This window comes from Scyliorhinus canicula, chromosome 15 (assembly GCF_902713615.1).
Source record: "Scyliorhinus canicula chromosome 15, sScyCan1.1, whole genome shotgun sequence".
Classification (NCBI taxonomy): Eukaryota; Metazoa; Chordata; class Chondrichthyes; order Carcharhiniformes; family Scyliorhinidae; genus Scyliorhinus; species Scyliorhinus canicula.
The window spans coordinates 15,097,622-15,122,669 of NC_052160.1; the positions used below are offsets into that span (position 1 = coordinate 15,097,622).

A 25,048-nucleotide genomic window follows, 5' to 3' on the forward strand; every position below is an offset into this window, starting at 1 on the left:
TTATATGTACAATTACTGTAACTTATTGAACATAGCACTCTTCCCCACATAACATCAGTCTTGACTCATAGGTCCCCAATTGTTTCACCAATCAGGATGTTCAAAGTAAATGAGTAGATAGGGAAAAACCATTTGCTAAAGTCAGTAACCAAGGCCAAAGAATCAAGCTAATTGGCAAAAGGCCCAAAGACAACATAAGGAGACATTTTTTCCTGATGCAGCAAGTTGCCACATCAAATGCAATGGACGGTGGGCACAGATTCATTGACAATTTTCAAGACAGAGTTAGACAACCATTTGGAAGGGAAAATAACTTCTCACTACAGGGAAAGAGGGATGAATTGGAGAGCTCTTCCAAAGGACCAACTGTCGTGTTTTTCTTCTCCATGAGCTTACTTGTTAAGATAAACATCAAGGCATCAACCACACGCAAAGGGATTGGTTAACACCAAAATACATCGGTTCTTTTATTGAAGATTTGAGAAGCCGGTAGCAGTATTGCACTGTTTGAGAACTTGTATACATGTCTGAATTGGTAGCTTCCTCAGAACAAACAGTGACTAAAACTGAGTCACGTGACACACTGTCGATCGAGCAATGTATACAGAAAACACAACCACATCCAACTGAAAGTGTAGCACACCAACAAGGCAAGGTGGGCTGAATGGCCTCCTGTAACTCCTGAAATAAAATGGCTGTGAGTGGTTTCTTGCATAATGTGGATTTGTTTCAAACAAAAGAAAAATATTTTTCCTAGCTACAGAATTTCAGTGTTACAGGTGTGCTTGTCACTCTGATCGTGATTGAAGCATGTTCTCTTGCCTCAGACCCTCCGTGTCCATTCCATCCATGGACTCAACCACTCCCTGGAACATCAGGTAGCTGGAGTTGCTGTGGATCAGCTGCTTGTTGGGATTGGACTGCACCTGCTCTAGTTTCAGGGAGGTGAACGGATTCGCCCCATAGTCAATGATTCTGGTCTCGAGCTCTTGCAGGATCTCAAGGGAATACTTCAATTCCTGGTCACTGCAAACAAAGAAGGTTAACAGTTTAACGTGGAAACACAATGGAAGCAAACAACATTCAGGATTGCGGTGGTTAGCATTGTAGTGTGTGATAGTCTTTAGAGAGAAGCCATTCCTCAAGCTGAACAGCCAATATAATCCTTTCATTGGGCCAGGGATTAGGTGTAGATAGATCCCTAACAAAGCCCTTAAAGCAATTAACATATCTGCATTATCAAGATAGTGGGCAGCACAGTAGCATAGTGATTAGTACTGTGGCTTCACAGCGCCAGGGTCCCAGGTTCGATTCCCTGCTGGGTCACTGTTTGCGTGGAGTCTGCACGTTCTCCCTGTATCTGCGTGGGTTTCCTCCGGGTGCTCCGGTTTCCTCCCACAATCCAAAGACATGCAGGTTAGGTGGATTGGCCATGCTAAATTGCCCCTTAGTGTCCAAAAAAGGTTAGGAGGGGTTATTGGGTTAGGGTGGAAGTGAGGGCTTAAGTGGTTCGGTGCAGACTCGATGGGCCAAATGGCCTCCTTCTGCACTGTATGTTCCAAGTTCTAAGATCAGGGATCACTCAACAACAGTAATAAAAAATTGCATTTATATAGTGCCTTTAACGTATCCCAAGGCACTCCCTGAAGGAGTGATTATCAAACAAAATAGGACACTGAGCCACATCAGGAGATATTAGGGCATGTGATCAAAAGATTGGTCTAACCAGGAGCTTCTAAGGAGTGTCTTTAAGGAGAGAGTTGGGGAGATGGAGAGGTTTAGAAATGGAATTCTAGAGTTGACGGCTCAGGTAGGTTGGAGCAATTAAACCAGGGATGCATAAAAGGCAATATTGGAGGAACTTGGGTTTCTCAGATGCTTGTCGGGCTGGAGGAGATTACTGAAATAACCATCTGCTTCTGCCCCAAACCAATCCTGCTGCAACACTGCAAAAAAAGGGAACATATTTTTGGATGGGGCTAATGATGGGGAAGGGTGGAGTCTGCTAATATTGCAGATCCAGTGACCAAGGTGAGGAACACAGCTGATGTAAAACCAAAGGTGGGAGGCACTTTGATTCGAACAAACAAGCCTTCTCACAAATGGTAGGACTAATCCAATTATTGTCGGTTTCAAGCTGTGGACTGCAATTGACTGGAGTTTCAAAGCCTGTGGGTGGCATTCTCTGGTCCGCCAGCCAAGCTTTCGTGCGCGGCGTGCCGACCAATAGGATTCCCCATTGTGGCTGTCAGGAAACCCGCGGGCGTGGGTGCGCTGCCGGTGGAGCGCAGCATCCCGCTGACGGAGAATTCCGCCCTGTGTCCTTTGAGACTGCCACTAACTGAAACAGAAACCAGGCCCATTTATCTGAGAGGGGTTTGTTGTTTGGACTTCCTGGTTGCGACATCACACTTCTGAGAAATCAGTCTCTGGTGCATTGCTAGAGATGTGAAAGCTAATTGGCAAGAATAAACGAGACTGGGAAAGCGGATTTCAGCCTGTGGTGGCCGCAACAGAGACAGGGGGAATTGACATTCAGAATTGAGTGAAGGAGGTACCACAGAAGTGCGCCTTGTTGGTGACAATAGTATTCATTTGGATGGAGTAAAGCTGCATGATGAGGAGTGGTCAAACTCTACCCGAGTACAGAGTTGTGGAAGACTTTGGAACTACCATGCATGTGTCAACAGTGCTGCCTAATGGGGCAGCACAGGGGCGCAGTGGTTAGTGCTGCCGCCTCACGGTGCCGAGGTCCCAGGTTCAATCCCAGCTCTGGGTCACTGACCGTGTGGAGTTTACATGGGTTTCGCCCCCATAACCCAAAGGTGTGCAGGGTAGGTGGATTGGCCACGCTAAATTCCCCCTTAATTAGAAAAATTAATTGGGTACGCTAAATTTTTTTTTAATTTAAAAAGAGTGCTGCCTAAGAAATCTGAGGCCTTTCTCTGCTGTGTCAGCTATTTAATGTACAATTTATAGTTTCTACTGAATAGAATTTGCCTGTGTAGCTCTCTCCCAGCTTACAGAATTGCAAGCACCTTTATACACTGACAATCACGTAGGCAGAACATTGTTCAAATGACATGTTTCACGGGATGGGTATCTCCTAACTCCGGCACTATCTATTCTCCCCAGTTCTTCCCGGAGGCCGCACCCAATCCCTGTTTTCGATGTCTGCTCCTTCTGGAATAAACAGCAGTTATTCCTGCTACAATAAACAGCCTCGGCCTTGCATTGAGATGTTTTCCTCACACAGGTTTGTAAAAGGTTCAAGGCTCATCTGAATCATTCTACTGACATGAACTTGTTGTGTAGTTGACTGCTTCAGTAAACATGCAACTCGTGGCGTCTTTTACTCCAACCTCCTTGTAATAGATTCATACTAGTTTCATTAGAGCCTTTTGTAAATGCATTTAGTAAATTCATATTAGTTTAATTAGTTTTTAATTCCAAATTACCTTTTCATTCCTAACCTCTATTGGGTCCTGTTTACTTTATGTTGGTTTGCCCTTGATTGTTACAGTAAAGGTTTTAAAGAGTGAAATCTTGGTTTTTCCTTTGGATCGTTTAGGAATTTTGTTTTTTTTCACGTCACTGGTCTCCACGGGGATTGTCATATGATGAACGGGCGGCAGAGCAGCACTGTGGTTAGCACTGTTGCTTCACAGCACCAGGGTCCCAGGTTCGATTCTTGCTTGGGTCACTGTCTGCACGTTCTCCCTGTGTCTGCGTAGGTTTCCTCCGGGTGCTCCATTTTCCTCCCACAGTCCAAAGATGTGTAGGTTAGGTGGATTGGCAATGTTAAATTCTCCTTAGCGTCCCGAAAGTTTAGGTAGGCTTATTGGGATGGGGTGGAGGTGTGGGTTTAAGTGGGGCGCCCTTGCCAAGGGCCGGTGCACACTTGATGGGCTGAATGGCCTCCTTCGGCACTGTAAATTCTATGATTCTATGAACATGGGGACCGAGGGACTATGTGGAGAATCTATTCTTGAAAAGCAATGAAATACGTCTTTGAATGGAAGAGAATCAGGGATTGATTTAAGAGGCATTGGAGTTTTAGCACTGAGGAAACAAAGCTGATAAATGTGTCTAAACATCCACGTCCTCGTGGTACACCCACAGAATGCGATAAATGGCTTTCTTCTCCACAATAAATGGGAAAGAAGGAAAGATCCATTTTTACAAATTCAGATCACCAACCCTTTGAGTCGTCCTCCACAGGTCGGAAGTAATTCCCATGGGGGGGGGGGGGGAGGCCAAAGGTCAGAGGACAAAGGTTCAAAGTGTCATCAGTCACAGAATCATACAGCTCAGAAAAGGCCCTTCAGTCCATTAAGTCTGCGCCGATCAAAAACAACCACCTAACTATTCTCATCCCATTTCCCAGCACTTGGTCCATATCCTTGTAAGCCTTGGGATCGCAAGTGCACACCTCAATACTTCTTAAATGTTATGAGGGTCTCTGCCTCCACCGCCCTTTCAGGCAGCGAGTTCCAAAGTCCCACCACCCTCTGGGTAAAATTGTTTTCCCTCACATCCCCTCTAAACCTCCTGCCTCCGACCTTAAATCTATGCCTCCTGCCCATTGATCCCTCCACCAAGGGAGAAAAGTTCTTCATGTCGACTCTATACACGCCCCTCATAATTTTATACATCTCAATCATGTCCTCCCTCGGTCTCCTCTGCTACGAGGAAAAGAATCCAAGTCTACCAATCTCTCTACATGATTGAAAATCTCCAGGCCAGGCAGCATCTTGGTAAGAGAGATTGGCGACAGAATCAAAAGTGACAATCGTGGTTAGAATCTGGAATGCGCCGTCGGAAAGGTGGGGGGGGGGCAGATTCAATCATGGCTTTCAAGCAGCAATGGCGTAAGCACCTGAAGGGAAATCAGGCGCCGGGGAAAGGGTAAGCGAGCAGTAAGGGTGAAGCTGTTCTCACAGAGAGGCGACAGGGACCTGATGGACTGAATTGCCTCCTTCGGTGCTCTGAACATTCTATTATTGTGTACCAGGTTGCAGTGTTCAAACTACAAGCTGGAGAACTTGCCTGTACATTGTGAAGAGAGATGGGATCTTGTAGTCTCTCAGCAGGAGAAGTGTTGGCAGCCAGCCCTCAGTCAGGCCCTGCGAAGCATGGAATCCTGGGTGTGGAGAGGGAGAGGGCTCAGAATTAACCACAGAGATCACCGCCTCGCAACGCATTCAGCCTGGCTCCTAAAAATGTTGAGCCATCAATGCAAGGAATGGAATCCTTCATAGGCTTAGTGCATTGTCATCTCCTGCGCAATACTATCGATCAAAATCAGCCAACTATCATGTCTTCATTTCTTTATAATGACAGCCTTGTCCCTCCCACTCTCAATGATTATTCCAGCATCTCCTGCATCCAGTCTGCAATAGCAATTTCTTCGCACATTCTTAGAGATTCTTTGCAGCATTCCCCCCGCTTTTTAAATTTTAAACGCTGTATTGCCCACGACATACAGATCTAAGGAAGCCAATTTTCAAATGAAGCAACATTAAGCAAAAGATGCGTGACAGGAATTCCCTGGCGCATTCACCATGGCAACGCTTCAACCAGAGTCGACCTGCCAACCAATCATCACCTTTTACTCATGCAATATAAATTGTTGCTCCCTTTGAAATACGGTATTCTTGTGCCTGTAGGTCTTGATGAGTGCAAGTTGAAAAACTTTGACAGCATGTCTCTTTTTTTCAGTAATACTCAAGCTCTCCACTAACAAGCGACTATCGACATACTTTTATTTCAGCCAGTTGGAGCAGAGCATGGACTCACTTTCCTTTTGAGGCGAGTTATATTAGAACTGGTAAGTCACCACAGTTCATTGATCATTAGCACTTTTCCCTTCCATTTTATCTCCAGCTTTGGTGACTTGATGGAAACATAAAAGATCCTGAGAGGGTACATGTGGAGAGGATGTTTGCTCTTGTGGGAGAATCTAGAATTAGGGGTCACTATTTAAAAATAAGGGGTCACCCATTGAGGACAGAGATGAGGAGAAATCATTTCTCTCAGAGAGCCACAACTCTCTGGAACTCTTCCTCAAAAGGCAGTGGAAGCAGAGTCTTTGAATATCCTTAAGGCAGAGCCAGGTAGATTCTTGACCAGCAAAGGGGGGGGGAGGGGGGTGAAAGCTTATTGGGGGTAGGCACGAGTGTGGAGTTGGGGTTAAAATTAAATAATCCATGATCTTATTGTAATAAGTCTCACAACACCAGGTTGAAGTACAACAGGACTTACCACCCACGGGCAGTACGGTGGCCTAGTGGTTAGCACAACCGCCTCACGGCGCTGAGGTCCCAGGTTCGATCCCGGCTCTGGGTCACTGTCTGTGTGGAGTTTGCACATTCTCCCCGTGTCTGCGTGGGTTTCGCCCCCACAACCCAAAAATGTGCAGAGTAGGTGGATTGGCCACGCTAAATTGCCCCTTAATTGGAAAAAATAATTGGGCACTCTAAATTTATAAAAAAAAAAAAAAAAAAAAAAAAGGACTTACCACCCACATCGACACTCATCCCACCCCTCTTCCATCCACAAGGGACTCGGGTGTAATGGGGGGACAGATAGAAAAGTGGAGTCGAGGCCACAATCTGATCAGCCATTATCGGACTGAACAATGGAGCTGGCTCAAGGGGCCGAACGGCCTATTCCTGCTACGACTTCTTATGTAAGCTACAGCAACCTGCATTTATATAGCACCTTCAACGGTGCAGACCATCCCAAATTGTTTTACTGGAATGTGATCAAAGGTTGACACTGAAGGAACTGTTGCGTCAGGCAATCTGTTCTGTGACCTTGATCAGGTGACACATAGAACATAGAACATAGAACAGTACAGCACAGAACAGGCCCTTCGGCCCTCGATGTTGTGCCGAGCAATGATCACCCTACCCAAACCCATGTATCCACCCTATACCCGTAACCAACAACCCCCCCCTTAACCTTACTTTTTAGGACACTACAGGCAATTTAGCATGGCCAATCCACCTAACCCGCACATCTTTGGACTGTGGGAGGAAACCGGAGCACCCGGAGGAAACCCACGCACACAGGGGGAGGACGTGCAGACTCCACACAGACAGTGACCCAGCCGGGAATTGAACCTGGGACCCTGGAGCTGTGAAGCATTGATGCTAACCACCATGCTACCCTGCTGCCCCTGCTACCCTGCTGCCCCACATATTGACCAAGATCCCAGAAATAACTCCCCTTGCTCTTGTTCAAGCTAAGGCTTTCTTACATCCACTGCCAGGGTCAGAGGTGAAAGGTGGTGCTTGTAACAGTCAGCACTCCCTCAGCACTGCACTGGAGTGCCAGCGGGAGTGAGGTAAAGGAGGAGGGAGCGGTAGCCAGGTGGACAGTGTTAAGCTCCAATGGTATCTCTGTAATAAGAACGAGAAAGCAAGTCTTAACTTCTTCAACTCCAATTTTATTCTCTCCGACAAACACTTCCCCTCCAACTCCACAGTGCCACCTGTATCCCCTTTATATGTATGTGCAGTCTGTCAAACAATAAGTGTGGTTTATTAAACAATTAAAGCTCCAACTCTAACTTAAGCACTGGGGAACATTAACTCTAATAGAGAGACTGAGGAAGGGAATTTCAATGCGAAAGGCACAATTGCCAATGATAGAATAAAGGAAATCAAGCAAGCACTACAGAGGCTTGTATTGGAAGATTGTGGAGATCTTGGCCAATAGTGGAGAGTTGTAGGTCTGGAGGACTTTGGATAGATAGAGAGAGGAATGTCAGGGATTTGAGCACAAGCTCAAGAATTACACATGGCGAGCTGCTTGGTTTCCACTTGATGCTTGTCTCTAATAGCATGGATGGGACTGCAAGCTGTCGAGATCAAAGAAATCCAAACAGAGCCAAGGCATAAGAATGCTGATATGCCACCTTTTAAACAACCATTTTTTTTTTTTTTTTTTTTTTTTTTTTTTTTTTTTTTTTAAATAATTTTTATTGAAAGAGTTTTTCCATACAGACATTTACCCCTACTAATTTTTAAATTATTTACAACACAATCCCTCTAGGCAAATGTCCCTCCCTCGCCCGCCCTCTCGCGCGCACCAGTCCCCCCCCCCCCCCCCCCCCCAGGCAACCTTAACAAACAAGGCAGCCTACAGTTTCAGACATGAGCAGCGAGCAGACTTGCCCGCGTTACAGTCGTGCATGTCCCCCCACGACCCTTGCTCCCCCCCCCCCCCCCCGGGTTGCTGCTGCCACGACCCCGAACGTCTATCTCTGATCTAAAAAGTCAAGGAAAGGTTGCCACCGCCTGGCGAATCCCTGTACCGACCCTCTCAGGGCAAATTTGATCCTTTCTAGCTGAATATAGCTAGCCATATCGTTAATCCAAGTTTCAACGCTTGGAGGCCTCGCGTCCTTCCATTGAATTAATATCCTTCGTCGAGCCACTAGGGACGCAAAGGCCAGTATTCCGGCCTCCCTAGCCTCCTGTACCCCCGGTTCTACCCCGACCCCAAAGATCGCAAGCCCCCATCCTGGTTTGACCCTGGACCCCACCACCTTCGACACCGTCCTTGCCACCCCCTTCCAGAACCCTTCCAGCACCGGACATGCCCAGAACATATGCACATGGTTCGCTGGGCTTCCCAGACATCTGACACACCTGTCCTCACCCCCAAAGAACCGGCTCATCCTTGTCCCCGTCATGTGAGCTCTATGCAGCACCTTAAATTGAATGAGGCTCAGTCTCGCACACGAGGAGGAAGAGTTGACCTTCTCCAGTGCATCCGCCCACGTCCCGTCTTCTATCTGCTCTCCCAGCTCCCCTTCCCACTTGGCTTTCAGCTCCTCCCCTGATGCTGCTTCCGCCTCCTGCATTATCTTGTAGATGTCTGATATCTTCCCCCCTCCGACCCAGACCCCCGAGAGCACCCTATCACTCGCCCCCTTACTGGGGAGCAGGGGAAACCCCTCCACCTGCCGCCTAGCAAATGCCTTCACTTGTAAATATCTGAACATGTTTCCCGGGGGGAGCTCAAACTTCTCCTCCAGCCCTCCCAGGCTCGCAAACCTCCCCTCTATAAACAGGTCCTTCAGCTGCCGTATGCCCACCCTGTACCAGCTCTGAAATCCCCCGTCGATGTTCCCCGGGATGAATCTATGGTTCCCTCTTATTGGCGCCGCCAACAGACCTCCCATTTCCCTCCTATGTCGCCTCCACTGCCCCCATATCTTGAGGGTGGCCGCCACCACCGGGCTCGTGGTGTACCTCGTGGGGGGGAGCGGCCATGGTGCCGTTACTAGGGCCCCCAGGCTTGTGTTGCCACAGGACGCCCTCTCCATTCGTTTCCAAGCTGCCCCCTCCCCTTCCATCATCCACTTGCGCACCATTGACACATTTGCCGCCCAGTAGTACCCCGAGAGATTGGGCAGTGCCAGCCCTCCACTGTCCCTACTCCGCTCCAAAAAGACCCTCCTCACCCTTGGGGTGCCATGCGCCCACACGTAGCTCATGATGCTACTCGTCACCTTTTTGAAGAAGGCCCTAGGGAGGAAGATGGGCAAGCACTGAAATAAAAACAAGAACCTTGGGAGGACCGTCATTTTGATTGACTGCACCCTCCCCGCCAGCGACAACGGTACCATGTCCCACCTCTTAAATTCCTCCTCCATCTGTTCCACCAGCCTGGAAAAGTTCAACTTGTGGAGGGTCCCCCAGTTCCTTGCCACCTGCACCCCTAAGTACCTAAAGCTCTTTCCTGCTCGCTTGAAGGGGAGTCTCCCAATACCCTCTCCCTGGTCCCCCGGGTGTATCACAAAAACCTCGCTTTTGCCCAAATTTAGTTTGTACCCTGAAAAGTCCCCAAACTCTGCTAATAGTTCCATTATCTCCGGCATTCCCCCTTCTGGGTCTGCCACGTACAGCAGTAGATCATCCGCATACAGCGATACTCGATGTTCCTCCCCTCCCCTAGTCAGTCCTCTCCACCCCCCTGAACCCCTCAGTGCCATCGCCAACGGTTCAATCGCCAGTGCGAAAAGTAGGGGGGATAGGGGACATCCCTGCCTGGTCCCTCGGTGGAGCCCGAAATACTCCGACCTCCTCCCGTTTGTCACTACACTCGCCGTCGGGGCCGAGTAGAGCAACTTCACCCACTTAATAAACCCTTCCCCAAACCCAAACCGTTCCAACGTCTCCCACAGGTACTCCCACTCCACCCTATCGAATGCCTTCTCCGCGTCCAGCGCTACCACTATCTCAGCCTCCCCCTCCACTGCCGGCATCATAATTACATTCAGCAATCTCCGCACGTTCGTGTTGAGCTGCCGCCCCTTCACGAACCCCGTCTGGTCCTCATGGATTACCCCTGGCACACAATCCTCTATTCTAGCTGCCAGGATCTTTGCCAGCAACTTGGCATCCACGTTCAGAAGTGAGATAGGCCTGTAGGACCCGCACTGCACGGGGTCTTTATCCCGCTTCAATATCAGGGAGATCAGAGCCTGCGACATTGTCGGGGGCAGAACTCCCCCCTCTCGCGCCTCATTAAAGGCTCGTACCAGTACCGGTCCCACCAAGTCCACATTTTTCTTATAGAATTCCACCGGGAACCCATCTGGCCCCGGCGCCTTCCCCGCTTGCATCTGACCTATTCCCTTGACTAGCTCCTCTAGCCCTATTGGCGCCCCCAGCCCTTCTACCAGCCCCTCCTGGACCCTTGGGAACCTCAATTTGTTTAGGAAGTCCTCCATTCCCCCTCTCCTCGTCGGCGGCTCAGACCGATACAACTCCTTGTAAAAATCCCTGAAGACCCCGTTCACTTCTTGCCCCTTCTGCACTACCTTCCCGCCCCTCTCCTTCACTCCCCCAATCTCCCTAGCCGCATCTCGTTTGCGAAGCTGGTGTGCCAGCATCCTGCTCGCCTTTTCCCCATACTCATAGACCGCGCCCTGTGCCCTTCTCCACTGCGTCTCTGCCTTCCTGGTGGTCAGCAGGTCGAACTTGACCTGCAGGCTGCGCCGTTCTCCCAGCAGCCCCTCCTCTGGTGCCTCCGCATATCTCCTATCCACTTCCAATAGCTCCCCCACCAGCCTCTCCCTCTCCTGCCTCTCCTTTCTTTCTCTGTGCGCCCTTATGGAGATCAGCTCTCCCCTGATCACTGCCTTCAGGGCCTCCCAGACCATCCCCACCTGCACCTCACCCGTGTCATTCAAGTCCAGATAGCTCTCAATGCTCTTCCGGACCCTTTTACACACCTCGTCGTCCGCTAACAGCCCCACATCCAGCCGCCACAGCGGGCGCTGGTCCCGCGCCTCCCCCATTTCCACATCCACCCAATGCGGTGCATGATCAGAGATCGCAATGGCCGAGTACTCAGCTTCCCGTACCCTCGGGATCAGCCCCCTGCTCAACACGAAGAAATCGATTCTGGAGTACACTCTATGGACGTGGGAGAAAAAGGAATACTCCCTCGCCCTCGGCCTACCAAACCTCCATGGGTCTACTCCTCCCATCTGCTCCATGTACCCCCTCAGCACTTCTGCCGCTGCCGGCCTCCTATTGGTCCTTGAGCTCGATCTGTCTAGCCCGGGGTCCAGCACTGTGTTAAAGTCCCCCCCCATGATCAAGCCCCCTGCCTCCAGTCCCGGAATGAGGCCCAATAGGCGCCTCATAAAACCCGCGTCATCCCAGTTCGGGGCATATACGTTGACCATCACCACTTTCTCCCCCTGCAGCTTACCCTTCACCATCACATACCTACCCTCCTTATCCGCCACCACCTCCTCCGCCACGAACGACACCCTCTTTCCCACCAGAATCGCCACCCCCCGGTTCTTTGCGTCCAATCCAGAGTGGAACACCTGTCCCACCCACCCCCTTCTCAGGCGAACCTGGTCCACTACCTTCAAATGGGTCTCCTGTAACATTGCTACATCAGCCTTCAGTCCCTTCAGGTGTGAGAATACCCTTGATCTCTTGACCGGCCCATTCAACCCCCTCACGTTCCAAGTGATCAGCCGGGTCGCGGGACGACCCGTCCCCTTCCCCTGCCGATTAGCCATGTCCTGTTCCCTGCTCGCCCCGGGTCGACCCTCCCCTTCTGACCCGCTCCCCATGGCGATGTCCCCCTCCCCCCACCTCTCCAGTCCTCCCCTTCCCGTTTCTGGTCTTTTCAGCAGCAACCCGGTGTCCCTCCCTAACCCCCCTCCCCCCCCCCCCCCCCCCAGGCTAGGACCCCTCCTAGCCGCGATGTACCCTCCATCGTACTCCCGTAAGTCAGCTGGTTCACGCTGACCCGGCTGCTCCTGCCACACTCCGACTCCCCCCGGCTCGGGGGGGGACCTCCCCCCCCTTGCCACTCCTCCCTGGCCCCGCTCCAGCGCGGGAAAGGTCGCCATTGCTAGCCACGCCCCGCACTCCTCCCCTCCCCCCTCCTCTGCCCCGCGCGCGGGAAAACAGAGGAAAGCCCGCGCTTTCGCCCTGCCACACCCCACCCCGCCATCTTCAGTTCCACCCCCGTCCCCGTCCATGCCTGTAAAAGAACCCCCCCTAGGGGCCCATATCCCCGATCTGCTCTCCCCCCCGTCCCACCTCCCCAACTTAACATTATAAATAACAGATAAATAACAAATAACAATGTACTTAACAGTCGCCCTCTACCAAACAGCATAAATAACCATAAATAACCATGAATAACCACAATAACAATAACTAAGGGAAGTTGGCAAAGGGGGAAAAAACATCAGAAGAAAAACCACAGCAAGAGTTCAAAATCCAAACAAAGAATTCAGCTGAAAGTACCCGAGCGGCTACGGCCGCCAAGTATCCCCTGGGTCTAATTCGAGTCCAGTTTCTCTTCCTGTACAAAGGCCCACGCCTCCTCTGGGGACTCAAAATAGTGGTGTTGGTTCCTGTAGGTGACCCACAAGCGCGCTGGCTGCAGCATTCCGAACCTGATCCGTTTTGCATGTAGCACCGCCTTCGTCCGGTTGTACCGGGCCCGCCGCTTTGCCACCTCCGCACTCCAGTCCTGGTAGACCCTCACCGTCGAATTCTCCCACTTGCTGCTCCTTTCCCTCTTGGCCCACTCCAGCACTCTCTCACGGTCGCTGAGTCGCTGGAACCGCACCAGCACCGCCCTCGGGGGCTCATTTGCTCTTGGCCTCCTAGCCATGACCCTGTAGGCCTCTTCCAGCTCCAGGGGCGAAGGGACGGCCCCTGCCCCCATCAGGGAGCTCAGCATTTCTGCTACATATCCCGGGAGGTCTGACCCCTCCAGGCCTTCTGCCAGGCCCAAGATCCTCAGGTTCTTCCGCCTCATTCGGGTATCCAGCTCCTCAAAACGGCTCTGCCATTTCAGGTGGAGTGCCTCGTGCACCTCTACCTTTCCCACGAGGACCGTGGCCTCCTCCTCCCTCACAGTCATCTCCTGTTGCAGCTCCCGAATCGACGCCTCTTGGATCGCCTGGGCTCCCATCAGCCTGGTGGTCGTCGCATTCATTGACTCCAAGAGCTCCATTTTCAGCTCCGTAAAGAAGCGCAGGAGAGCGGCCTGCTGCTCCTCCGCCCATTTCCTCCATTCCTCGGGTGCGCCACCGGCCGCCATTTTGGTCTTCTTCCCCCGCTTTTTTTTGGGAGCTGCTGTTGCTTTCTTTACCACCCCACTCCGGGTACCGACCATAAAGTTGGTCTGGTTCTCTTCAGGGAGCCTTCCCCCACCGGGATTTGTCCTTACAGCGCCGTTGGGGCCCTCCAATCGGCCCGAAAACACCTTTGTAGCAGGAGCAGCCAAACGTGCGACTTAGTTGGTCATAGCCGCAACCGGAAGTCCTTTTAAACAACCATGAAGAGGGTATTGAAATGGATGTGCGATTTTGGGACCCCCCCCCCCCCCCCCCAATTGAGTGTTTTTTTAAAGTATGTTTATTTGAAAAATTTCATAATAAACAAAATCATACAAAAGAATTAACCAAAATTACACAATCAAAGAACGAGACTAACAAGCAAAAATTACTTTATAACTTCACCCCCAAAAACTGAACCAAACCGTCTAACAGCTGATGGTGACTAGCTCCTTAAAAAAAGGTAATGAATGGCTGCCATCTTAGGTAGAACCCTTCCACTGATCCCCCAATGGTGCAGTTAACCATTGCCAAATGTAAGAATGTCACGAGGTCACCCAATCCAGCCGAGGCACTGGGAGGAGTAGGAGGCAGCCACTCGAGCACAACTGGTCTCCGGACGTCTTCGTGGTCCCTTCGCTCCCATCTGAAGCACCGCCGAGTCTAATACCCCGACAATGGCCAGCAGCAGACATGGATCCAAATTAACATCGAGTATTTCCAACATGGCGTTAAAGAAAGATGCTCAAACACTTAGCTACTTGGGATAAGACTAGAATATACGAGTGTGGTTAGCTGGGCCCCGAGAACAACGCTCACACCTGTTCCCCATCCCAGAGAAGAATGCGCTCATCCTCGCTTTAGTCAGATGAGCCCTGTGCACCACCTTGAATTGGATCAGACTAAGCCGAGCACGAGGACCTCAAGTTGACCCTGTGAAGAGCCTTTCTCTACACCTCATCATCCAGAATGTGACCCAACTCAGCCTCCATTTCACTATCACCTCATTCAATGGAGCTGACTCTGCTGATGGGTCTGCTGGGGGGAGTATTTACTGCATATCCAGCCAGATCCTTGGGCCTGCTGGGGGGAGTATTTACTGCATATCCAGCCAGATCCTTGGGCCTGCTGGGGGGAGTATTTACTGCATATCCAGCCAGATCCTTGGGTCTGCTGGGGGGAGTATTTACTGCATATCCAGCCAGATCCTTGGGTCTGCTGGGGGGAGTATTTGAAATGAAAAATGAAATGAAAATCGCTTATTGTCACGAGTAGGCTTCAATGAAGTTACTGTGAAAAGCCCCTAGTCGCCACATTACGGCGCCTGTCCGGGGAGGCTGGTACGGGAATTGAACCGTGCTGCTGGCCTGCTTGGTCTGCTTTAAAAGCCAGCGATTTAGCCCAGTGTGCCAAACAGCCCCACTGTTTATCCATTTATCCTAAGGATCTGGCTGGATATGTACTAAATACTTTGGCAGACCCAGCCAAAGACAAAGTCCTCTTCAACAGGGAGGAGGGTGGTACCAAAGGAAAGGAAGGAAAAGCTTTGTGTGAAATGCCACGAATCTGAAAGTATCTGAGAAGACTGGAATCAGGCAGTTGGAATTTCCCCACTAGCTCCTTAAAACTGGCAAACCTCCTGCCTACAAACAGGTCCCCAAACCTCTCCAAACCCTTTCCCTCCCATGTCTTTAGCATTGAGTCCAATCTCGCTAGCAGAAAAAGGTGGTTGTTGCAGTTGGGAGTTAGCGAAGACATGGAACAGAGTTTAGCATGGTGCCTGAACTGCTTCCAGATTCTCAGAGTGGGCACCAGATTCAGGGGAAATGATGGGGTTACTATTGCGCCAAAGGCTAGTAACTGTGCAGGAGCTCGCTTCCATTTATCCCCATATGGAACCCGGATCACTGAACCCCAACAATACCTTCTGAATATTGGTTGCCCAATAGTAAAACAATAAATTGGGTAATGCCAAATCTCCTGACTGTCTATCTCTCTGCATCAACGCCCCACAGATCCTTGGAGTCTTACCCGCCAAGTAAAGGGGGACACTAATTTATTGACTTTGACAAAAAGTAATTTGGGGAGAAAGTTGGGGAGACATTAAAAAATAAATAAAAAGTACATTCATTTTAATAGTTTGAACCCTGCCCGCCAAGGACAGGGGGATGTTATCACACCTCTGTAAGTCAGACCTGACACCATAAACTAGATTAGTACCATTTAATTTATGAAGCGAGGCCTAATTGTGGGCCACCCAGATAACGAAAGCTAGTTTTGGCAAGACGGTAAGGTCACGTCTCCATTTGGGCTCTACTCCCTGGTGGGTTTGACCGGGGAAACATTTGTTCTTCTCCAAGTTCAACTTGTACCCTGAGAAGGAACCAAACCTCCTAAGCAGCTTTATTATCTCGTCCATAGAGAGGACTGGGTCTGTAATATAGGGAAGTAGGTCATTTGCGTAAAGGCAAACCCAATGCTCCACCCCTACCCAATTTATCGCCCTCCACTTAACAGAGGACCATGGCAAGCAGTTCTATCGCCAAGGCAATCAGGAGCAGAGACGGGGACACCCCGTCTCGTGTCCCTATTCACTAGGAATTGTAGGATTTACAGTGCAGAAGGAGGCCATTCAGCCCAGCGAGTCTGCACCGGCCCCCGGAAAGAATACCCCACCCAAGCCCACACCTCCACCCCATCCCCACAACCCAGTAACTCCACCCAACTAAGGGGCAATTTATCATGGCCAATCCACCTAACCTGCACATCTTTGGACTGTGGGAGGAAACCGGAGCACCCGGAGGAAACCCATGCAGACACGGGGAGAACGTGCAGACTCCGCATAGTGACCCAAGCGGGGAATCGAACCTGGGACCCTGGAGCTGTGAAGCCTTACTGCTACCCACTGTGCTACCCCCCAAAAAAAGGTTTACGCAACCAGTCAGCAAGTGGCTATTCCTTCCCATTAGAGAATGGTTTCTTTGTCAGCAGTCGTACCAAGCAATAACCCAAATCAGCTGCCATGGTGCAAGGGCTCTTGTACGTGGTCTCCGAAACTGGCGTTTTGATGGCCCCAAAGCTTGTAATGGCTTGGCGGAGTGTTGGGACCTCCGCCTCAAGGTTCAGGGTTGGCAATTCTTCTGGTTCCAGGGTCAGGCTCTTCAATCTCTGAAGTAGTCCGAGTTCAGAGAATTCATACAAACACCAGCAGTGGGGGCCCTGTCGTAGAATCCAGTAGACAAACTTGTGTCGAAATCCAAAAAGGTAAGAGGTGACCAATCCCTCAGCTGGAGGCTCTGATCTATGGATACCCCAATAGAATGATTCAAAAACGCATTGACCTGGAAACCAGACTGACGCTCGAGTTACGTACCTGTACGATCTCCCGGGAACCCACCTGTCGCTTCAGCTGGTGAGTTAAGAGGCAACTAGCCTTCTCCCCTCGGGTAACTGTACCCCTCGGGTCACAGCTGCCCCACCGCTCTGCCCACTGACAATAGCTCGAATTGTGGCTGCAGCATTTTCCTCCTTGCCCTCAACACCAGGGTTGGGACAGGTGAGTACTGGTGGTCCCCTCAAGAATGGAGTCCACCAGCGTCTGCTGCTCCACCCTCGCTGTCTTCACCATGTAAAGCCCTCCAGACCGCCTCTCTCCAATATTGGCCAAGATCTCCGCAATCTTCCAATCTTCACTTTGTAGGAGATAATCTTCCCCCCAAGGACATCTAAAGGCTTCCCACAGCGTAGAAGGTGAGAGTAACTCACTTCTTTTAAATTTTATATATTCCCCAAAGACGATGGACGTGCGTTTGCAAAGTTTCTTGTCTGTTAATAATGCCGTGTCCAATCTCCATGGTGGATGGTGAGGGGGGACCTGACCAGTGCCAAATCAACAAAGTGTGGGGCACGTTCCAAAACCACAATCGCTGAGTAACCAACTACTATCACAAAATGGAGGAGAGACTTAGCCACCACAGAAAAATTGATCCACGAGTATACCTGATGCACATGTGAGAAAAATAAAATTCTTAATCACCAGGGTGCAAAAAACGTCTCCCCCTCTCCCTCATCTATTCCATGAAAAAGGACAAAGCTCTGGCCACCCCTGATGGAGTCAGAGATTTGGGCTTGGACCGATCCAGACTTGGGTTCAGACACAATTTAAGTCGCCACCCGAAAGAAGCTGATGTGAATCCAAATCGGGGAGGGGAGCCAGCAAATGATTAATAAAATTCGTATTGCCCCAGTTGGGAGCAGAGATATTACCCAGAACCACTGGAGAGCCTGCCAGAGAGTCACAGACAATAACATGTCTGCCATTGGGGGTCGGTCAAGATCCTAGTGACAGAAAACTGAACCTTTCAATTAATTAGAGTCATAGATGTTTACAGCTTGGGAAACAGGCCCTTCGGCCCAGTTTGTCCATGTCACCAGTTTCTATCACTACTCTAGTCCCACTTGCCCGCATTTGGCCCATATCCTGCTATACCCATCCTGCCCATGTAACTGTCTAACCTTTTTTAAAAATAAATTTAGAGTACCCAATTCATTTTTTTCCAAATAAGGGGCAATTTAGCGTGGCCAACCCACCTAACGTGCGTATCTTTGGGTTGTGGGGGCGAAACCCACGCAAACACGGGGAGAATGTGCAAACTCCACACGGAAAGTGACCCAGAGGCAGGATCGAACCTGGGGCCTCGGCGCCATGAGGCAGCAATGCTAACCACTGCGCCACCGTGCCGCCCAGTCTAACTGTTTTTAAAGGATATAATTGTACCCGCCTCTAACACTGCCTCTGGCAGCCCGTTCCAGATGCTCACCACCCTCTATGTGAAGAAATTTCCCCTCTGATCTCTTTTGTATCTCTCTCCTCTCACTTTAAACCTATGCCCTCTAGTTCTAGACTCCTCTACCTTTGGGAAAAGATGTCAACTATCTACCTGATTGATGCTCCTAATTATTTTATAGACCTCTATAAGATCACCCCTAAGCCTCCTACGCTCCAAAGAAAAAAGTCCCAGCCTATCCAGCCTCTCCTTATAACTCAGACCATCAAGTACTGATAGTATCCTCGTAAATCTCTTCTGCACTCTTTCTAGTTTAACAGTATCCTTCCTATAATAGGGTGACCAAAACTGAACACAGTATTCCATGTGTGGTCTTACCAATGTCTTGTACAACTTCAACGAGACATTCCAACTCCTGTATTCAATATTCTGACCAATCAAACCTAGCCTGCTGAATGCCTTCTTCACCACCCTGTCCACCTGCGACTCCACCTTCAAGAAGCTATGAACCTGTACCCCTAGATCTCTTTGTTCTGTAACTCTTCCCAACTCCCTACCATTAACTGAGTAGGTCTTGCCCCGATTTGATCTGCCAAAATGCATCGCCTCACATTTACCCAAATTAAACTTCATCTGCCATCCATCGGCCCACTGGCCCAATTCGTCAAGATCCTGTTGCAATCTTATATAACGTTCTTCACTATCTACTACGCCACCAATCTTGATGTCGTCTTCAAACTTACCAACCATGCCTCCTACATTCTCATCCAAATCATTAATATATATATATAACAAGTAACAGTGGACCCAGCACCGATCCCTGAGGCACACCGCTGGTCACAGGCCTCCAGTTTGAAAAACAACCCTCCACAACCACCCTTTGGCTTCGGTCGCCAAGCCAATTTTGTATCCAATTGGCTGCCTCACCTTTTGCAACAATCTACCATGCGGCAATTAATTTTTTTTTAAAATTTAGATTACCCAATTATTTTTTCCAATTAAGGGGCAATTTAGCATGGCCAATCCACCTATCCTGCACATCTTTTGGATTGTGGGGGTGAAACCTACGCAGACACGGGGAGAATGTGCAAACTCCTCACGGACAGTGACCCAGGGCCGGGATTCGAACCCAGGTCCTCAGTGCCGTAGGCAGCAATGCTAACCACTGTGCCACCGTGCTGCCCCCATGTGGCAATTAATAGTGTTGCACCCCTTGGCCCTACTGTCAAAACCGGAATGAAAGACTTGTCCCACCTACCCCTTCCGCAGCCTTGTCTGGTCTCCGAGTCTCCTGCAGAAAGACCACATTGGAATTTAAACTCTTAATACTCTCAACCTTTTCACTGGGCCATTCAGCCCCCTGACACTCGAGGTGACTAAACGAATTGGAGGTCTCCCACCCCCGACCCTCAATCCGGAGTCAGCCGTTTTTACCGAGAGACATTACCCAACAGATACATAAAAGGTACCACCCAATATGGCCGCCAAACCTAATCACAAGACTAAACAAAAACAATCTGCAGTCATCGTCAGCAAACTAACCCCTCCCCCACCCGCCCTCACCCTCAGATACCACCCCACCCAAATACACATATAGATAGATAGCAGCAAGGTGAACATCAACAACAAAACTCTACCTCTAACAAACCTAAACAAATAAAAACTCTACACTCATTATCTGAAAAAACTACTATAATGAGCTGCAGTTTACACTTCAACACCGCTCCCATTAGCTAACTCTTAGGTTAGCAGGGTGGCTCCCAACTAGAGTGAAGAAAAATGGCTACAAACAACAAAATATTAAAACCCCTCAAACCATTTACACTCCAAAGGGAGCTATATATTTTCATAACAATCAGAATAGAACTAAACCCCAAACCTAAGCCCAAACTATAAAAATACAACCCCAACAAGACAGGAATTGCAAAAATAAACATGGAACCCAAACAATTCAACATACCCCGCCCAGAACACCCGAAAAGCTCAATCACACCATGCCCAGCCCGTGTTTCTTTACAAAGGAGTCCGCTTCTCCCGGTGCATCAAATAAAGAGTCCTTTCCCTTACTCTTAACCACACTGGGTAAACCACACAGGATCAGATTCCACTTTTGTTACAGGGCATTCGTGGCTTTGTTGAACGCAACGCTCTTCTTTGCCATTCTTCTTCTTGCCCCCACATCTAACCTTATGGCGTGGCCTACCCATTTTAAGTCACGATGCTCCCTCACTCATCTCAGAACCCGCTCCTTCTCTTTGAAGTTATGAAAAACTTCATTATTACCACATGCGCACTGGATGAGGCCTCTACCAGAGTGTACGGTGGACCAGGTCCAACTCAGCGGGGGACATGAATCCACCCACTACCACCACCTTACTGAACATCTCTGCAGGCGTTGGGCCTTCCATCCTCTCTGGCAGCTCCACAATTCAAACCTTTTGCCTCCTGGATTCTCGAAATCATTCACCTTCAGCGATTTATTCGCTGGCCGCAAAAGATATCTCTGCTTCCACTGAGGCCATTTGATCACTGTATCTCAAAACAACCATTTCCATGTCTCTTATTGTGACTCCCTGGGCCTTTAAGGTTTTGTTCGTCGTCTCCCGAGCCACTTGGATGGGGGCCAAGGCTGGCTCCATCGATTTGCGGATTCCTCCGACACAATCTGCCAGTGCTTATCGCATTCTTTCGGCAAGGTACTCGAAGGACCTCGGCCGTTAGTGGAGTGGTCGGAGCCCCAGAGGCTGCCTCCACCCTCCATCTCTTCTGCCGACGAGCTCCAAGAAGCCTCCAATTTCATCGATGGAAGCTCTGCCGTCTGGCTTCTTTTCCCTTGGCCCCTTTCTGGTCATTTCACCAATCTTGGATACTTATCCCATTAATTCTGTGGGTTTTCAAAATAAAATACCCCTTTGACTAAGAGAAAAGGGCAAAAAGTGCAGTACTCTAGCAGAAGACACATCGTGCACATCTGCCCACGGCATAACGCCACCAGACGTCCTCCCTAATTGAGTGTTAAGCAGTCGGTTCACTTCACGTTCCCTCACGGAGGCCAGGAGTGGCGTTGTGGTCAAGAGGTCCCCTCGGGATGGTCACAGCACCTAATGGCCGGGTTTAGTGCTGGAATTACAATACCTGAAGCCAAGGGGGAAAGCATGAGGGAAAAGGTTCACAATCAAAAAAAAATCAACATAAAAATAACCACTGCAAAACTGTCCCCGGATAGGATTAGCCACAATCGCCAGGAGGAGCTGTTGTTCAGTTTTCATTCTGTCATTGGATATCTTCCCTTATAAAAAGGTATGGCCGTCACATCGCTTCCTGCAAAGCGACCAGATTCTTTGTAAATACAGAAATGATCATAAAACATTAAACAGTCACACAGTCAGTGTACAGGACTGTCAGGTGACACTAAAACACTACTAGTTTTAATTTTAGACCAAATGAAATCCTATAAGAATGCCACATGATAGTGACTCTCGCTTTCTCCTTGCTTATTTATAGCGGTTTTATATGAGTATTAAATCTTGTTTTATTGGTGGCTGACAGGCATGGTTCCCTCTGCATAATTTTTCCATTTCCAATTCCAGTTCTCTACCAGCATCGTGTGGTGCACTGAGGCAGATTTTCATCTGTTTCCATAGCTGGTCACTGCCTGAACAGGTCTCTAGTCTGTCACCAGAGGCTCACAGCTTGAAGGGCGCCCACTCCACATCAGGTGTGGCTGACCAGGCGTCTCCCCGCTCTTACCGTCAGCCATTGACGTGTTTGGAAGGATTTGCAGCTTGCTACTCTACTTGTTTGACCGCGTTATGAACTCGCCTTCCTTGGCCGTCAAACCCTGAGCTTCAGGCTCAGAGGAAGGGACCCCCCTACCCACTGCGTCACACGACCCCCTCCCTCTGCACAATAGTCTCTGGAATCTCTTTCCCTTGTGCCCCATTGCAATTATATTTTAGGGTCCTGCTCGAGCTGTGGGCCCAGCAATTCATTAACCGAGCACTGAACTTGACCAGTGTCATCTGGCATTGGACATCCCCACTTGCTGACCTGACTATGGAGCTCAGAGGATCAGGATGACTCTCTCAACCTCCCAGGCCACTCCCTGCCTCTCCCAAGTGTCACCAAGCACTCTCAAACTCACTCCTGTGAGGGTTACCAATAAATACCACGCTGGCTACTGAAGTGTCCCTGGTTACCCATCACACCAACATGGCCCCCCAGTATCTAACTCCTGGTGCAAGATAACCCCCACCCGTTCTCATAATCCTGCTTCCAAAAACCCTGGAGAAAAATTAATTGTGGCATTAAAATAAGTATTTTTTTCATTTTCTGTCACACTTCATTTGTTATCGAAAAGAAGTGAACAGGAGGAAAAATTCTGCTTGGTTGACAATCAAGAATCATCCAACCAGGTAAAGAAGGTTGTTTTCCAATGGGTACAGTAAGGCGGTTCCTCGCAAGGATGGACTTGTCAGGCAACCAATGCCGGGAGCCTGGGAGTGGTGCAGTTAAGCTCTGGATGTCCAAATTTCAACACCATTAATTGAGGTGTGGGGCCGCCTGGCGAAGACGTCAACACACTGCTTAAAGGGGAGCACAACCTCTCCACGTGACCGGGCCAAGATTCATTCCACAACCAACACCACCAAAAGAGTTTAAATGGTCAACCAGTCACTTACTGCTGGGATCCTGTTGTGTGAATTGACTGCCACGGTTAACTGCTAACGACTGTAGTTTGGAGGACAGAGAAGACGAGGTAAAAATGTGATAACTTTTGCACAGTCATGGAATCATAAAGATTTACAGCATGGAAGGAGGTCACTCGGCCAATTGTATCCCTATTGGCCAACAGGGACCCATCCAATGTACCCCCACTTCCCAACTCTTGGTCTGTAGCCCTATAGGTTGCAAAGATTTTCCTTATATCTCCTCGAAGGCGACGAATGAAGTTTCGACTGACCACCAAATTCCCGTTCTCCCTGGCAGTGGTGAAGGGGTGAACGAGGCCCGAAGATTTCCGTACTAAACCTCCAAACTCTTCCCCTGGGCTAGATTCTCCGGTCTCCCAGCCGCGTGCTTTGCAGCGATGCGCCGTTTGCTGGATTCTATCCTCCCGCAGCTTGTCAATGGGATTTCCCATTGAAACCACCCCACGCCGCCACAGAACCCGCTTCTGGGGGTACACTGCCAGCGGGAGAAGAGAATCCCGATGACCAGAGAATTCCAGCCCCTCAATCAATCATCCATTGGAAATGTTAACAGTCAGCTGGTTACGGACCCCTGAACCAGGAGCTACGGGATCTTCCTTCTCATTTTCTCTCGACCCGTCATAATTGTACACATTTCAGGCAATCTCCTCTCAGCCTCCTCTGTGGCACAGTCCACAGCCGCTACTTTGTCCAGTGTTCCAATACCTTTGCCGCCGAAGGAACTCAGCCTCACCAACAAGATAACAGGCTGCCCAAGAACTTCCTATCAAGATGCTTGAGTCTACCAAATGACTTCTGATGTGCCGGGTTCAGATCAGACATCAAACCAAAGCTCCATCTGCCTTTTCAGGTGGATACAGGGCACCCTGGAACATTTAACCAAGTTAGCACAATTATATAACTTTTAAAAAATATGTTCATGGGATGTGGGCGTTGCTGGCCGGACCAGCATTTATTGCCCATCCCTAATTGCCCTTGAGGGGTTGGTTAAGAGTCAGCCACATTGCTGTGGGTCTGGAGTCACTCGTAGGCCAGACCAGGTAAGGACGGCAGATTTCCTTCTCTGAAGAGCATTAGTGAGCCAGATGGGTTTTCACCACAATGGACAATGGTTTCATGGTCATCATTAGAGTTTTAAATCCAGATTATTATTGTTGTCAGCTGAGGTGGGACTCAGACCCTGGACCCCAGAACATTATCCTGGGCCATTGGATGACTAGTCCAGTGACAATAGTACTACGTCACCGCCACCCTGCAAGTTGTTGTTGATAGAAAAGATCCCGGAGCACTATTTTGAGGAAGAGTAACTCTGCGACCAACATCATTACAAAGCTGGTCACTTAAACATTGTTTCTGGGGCTTTGCTGTGCACAGATGGGAGTGCGAGCGTTCTACAGTTCTGCTGTATTTAATTCAATTTGCTGTTCGGTGCTTTGGGACCATGAGGTCAAGAATTTATTTCTGTTTCTGAAATGAAAAATGAAAATCGCTTATTGTCACGAGTAGACTTCAATGAAGTTACTGTGAAAAGCCCCTAGTCGCCACATTCCGGCGCCTGTTCGGGGAGGTTGTTACGGGATCTCTCCATCCAAGAGGACAGATTGGGTGTTCGTTTAATGTCAGATCCAAACGAAACTCCATCAGTGCCGTGCTGTAGTCTCAGCCTGGGTAATGGGTGCACAAGTAAATGTGGTAATATCCAATCAAACTGTTTGAAACATGTTGGCGATGGACCGGCTGTGGGGAACGCACCTGCCCTTTTTCAACCTGCTCACTCACCCGAGAGACCAAATAGTTTCACAAAAGATGGAACGTGTGTTATGGGCCAGGGTTTAGAAAACTCCAAAGTATATCATGGAGTTCACCTGACCTACAACTGTTTATTGATTTTTGTTACTATGAGCACAAGGGCCTGCCTTTCAGGTGTT

At 49.5% G+C, this 25,048-nt stretch overlaps 1 protein-coding gene across 1 annotated transcript in view; it reads right to left on the reverse strand.

The window, feature by feature from the left end:
• Positions 1 to 464: 464 nt before the first annotated feature.
• Positions 465 to 25,048, reverse strand: part of LOC119979014 (putative protein MSS51 homolog, mitochondrial) — a 56,989-nt gene continuing 32,405 nt past the window's right edge. The window contains exons 6-7 of the mRNA XM_038820986.1: positions 5,050 to 5,143; positions 465 to 1,026 (exon numbers count right to left, since the gene is read on the reverse strand). Of these exons, the coding sequence (XP_038676914.1) occupies positions 789 to 1,026; positions 5,050 to 5,143 (332 nt within the window). The 3' untranslated portion in view covers positions 465 to 788. The remainder of the gene's footprint in view (positions 1,027 to 5,049; positions 5,144 to 25,048) is intronic.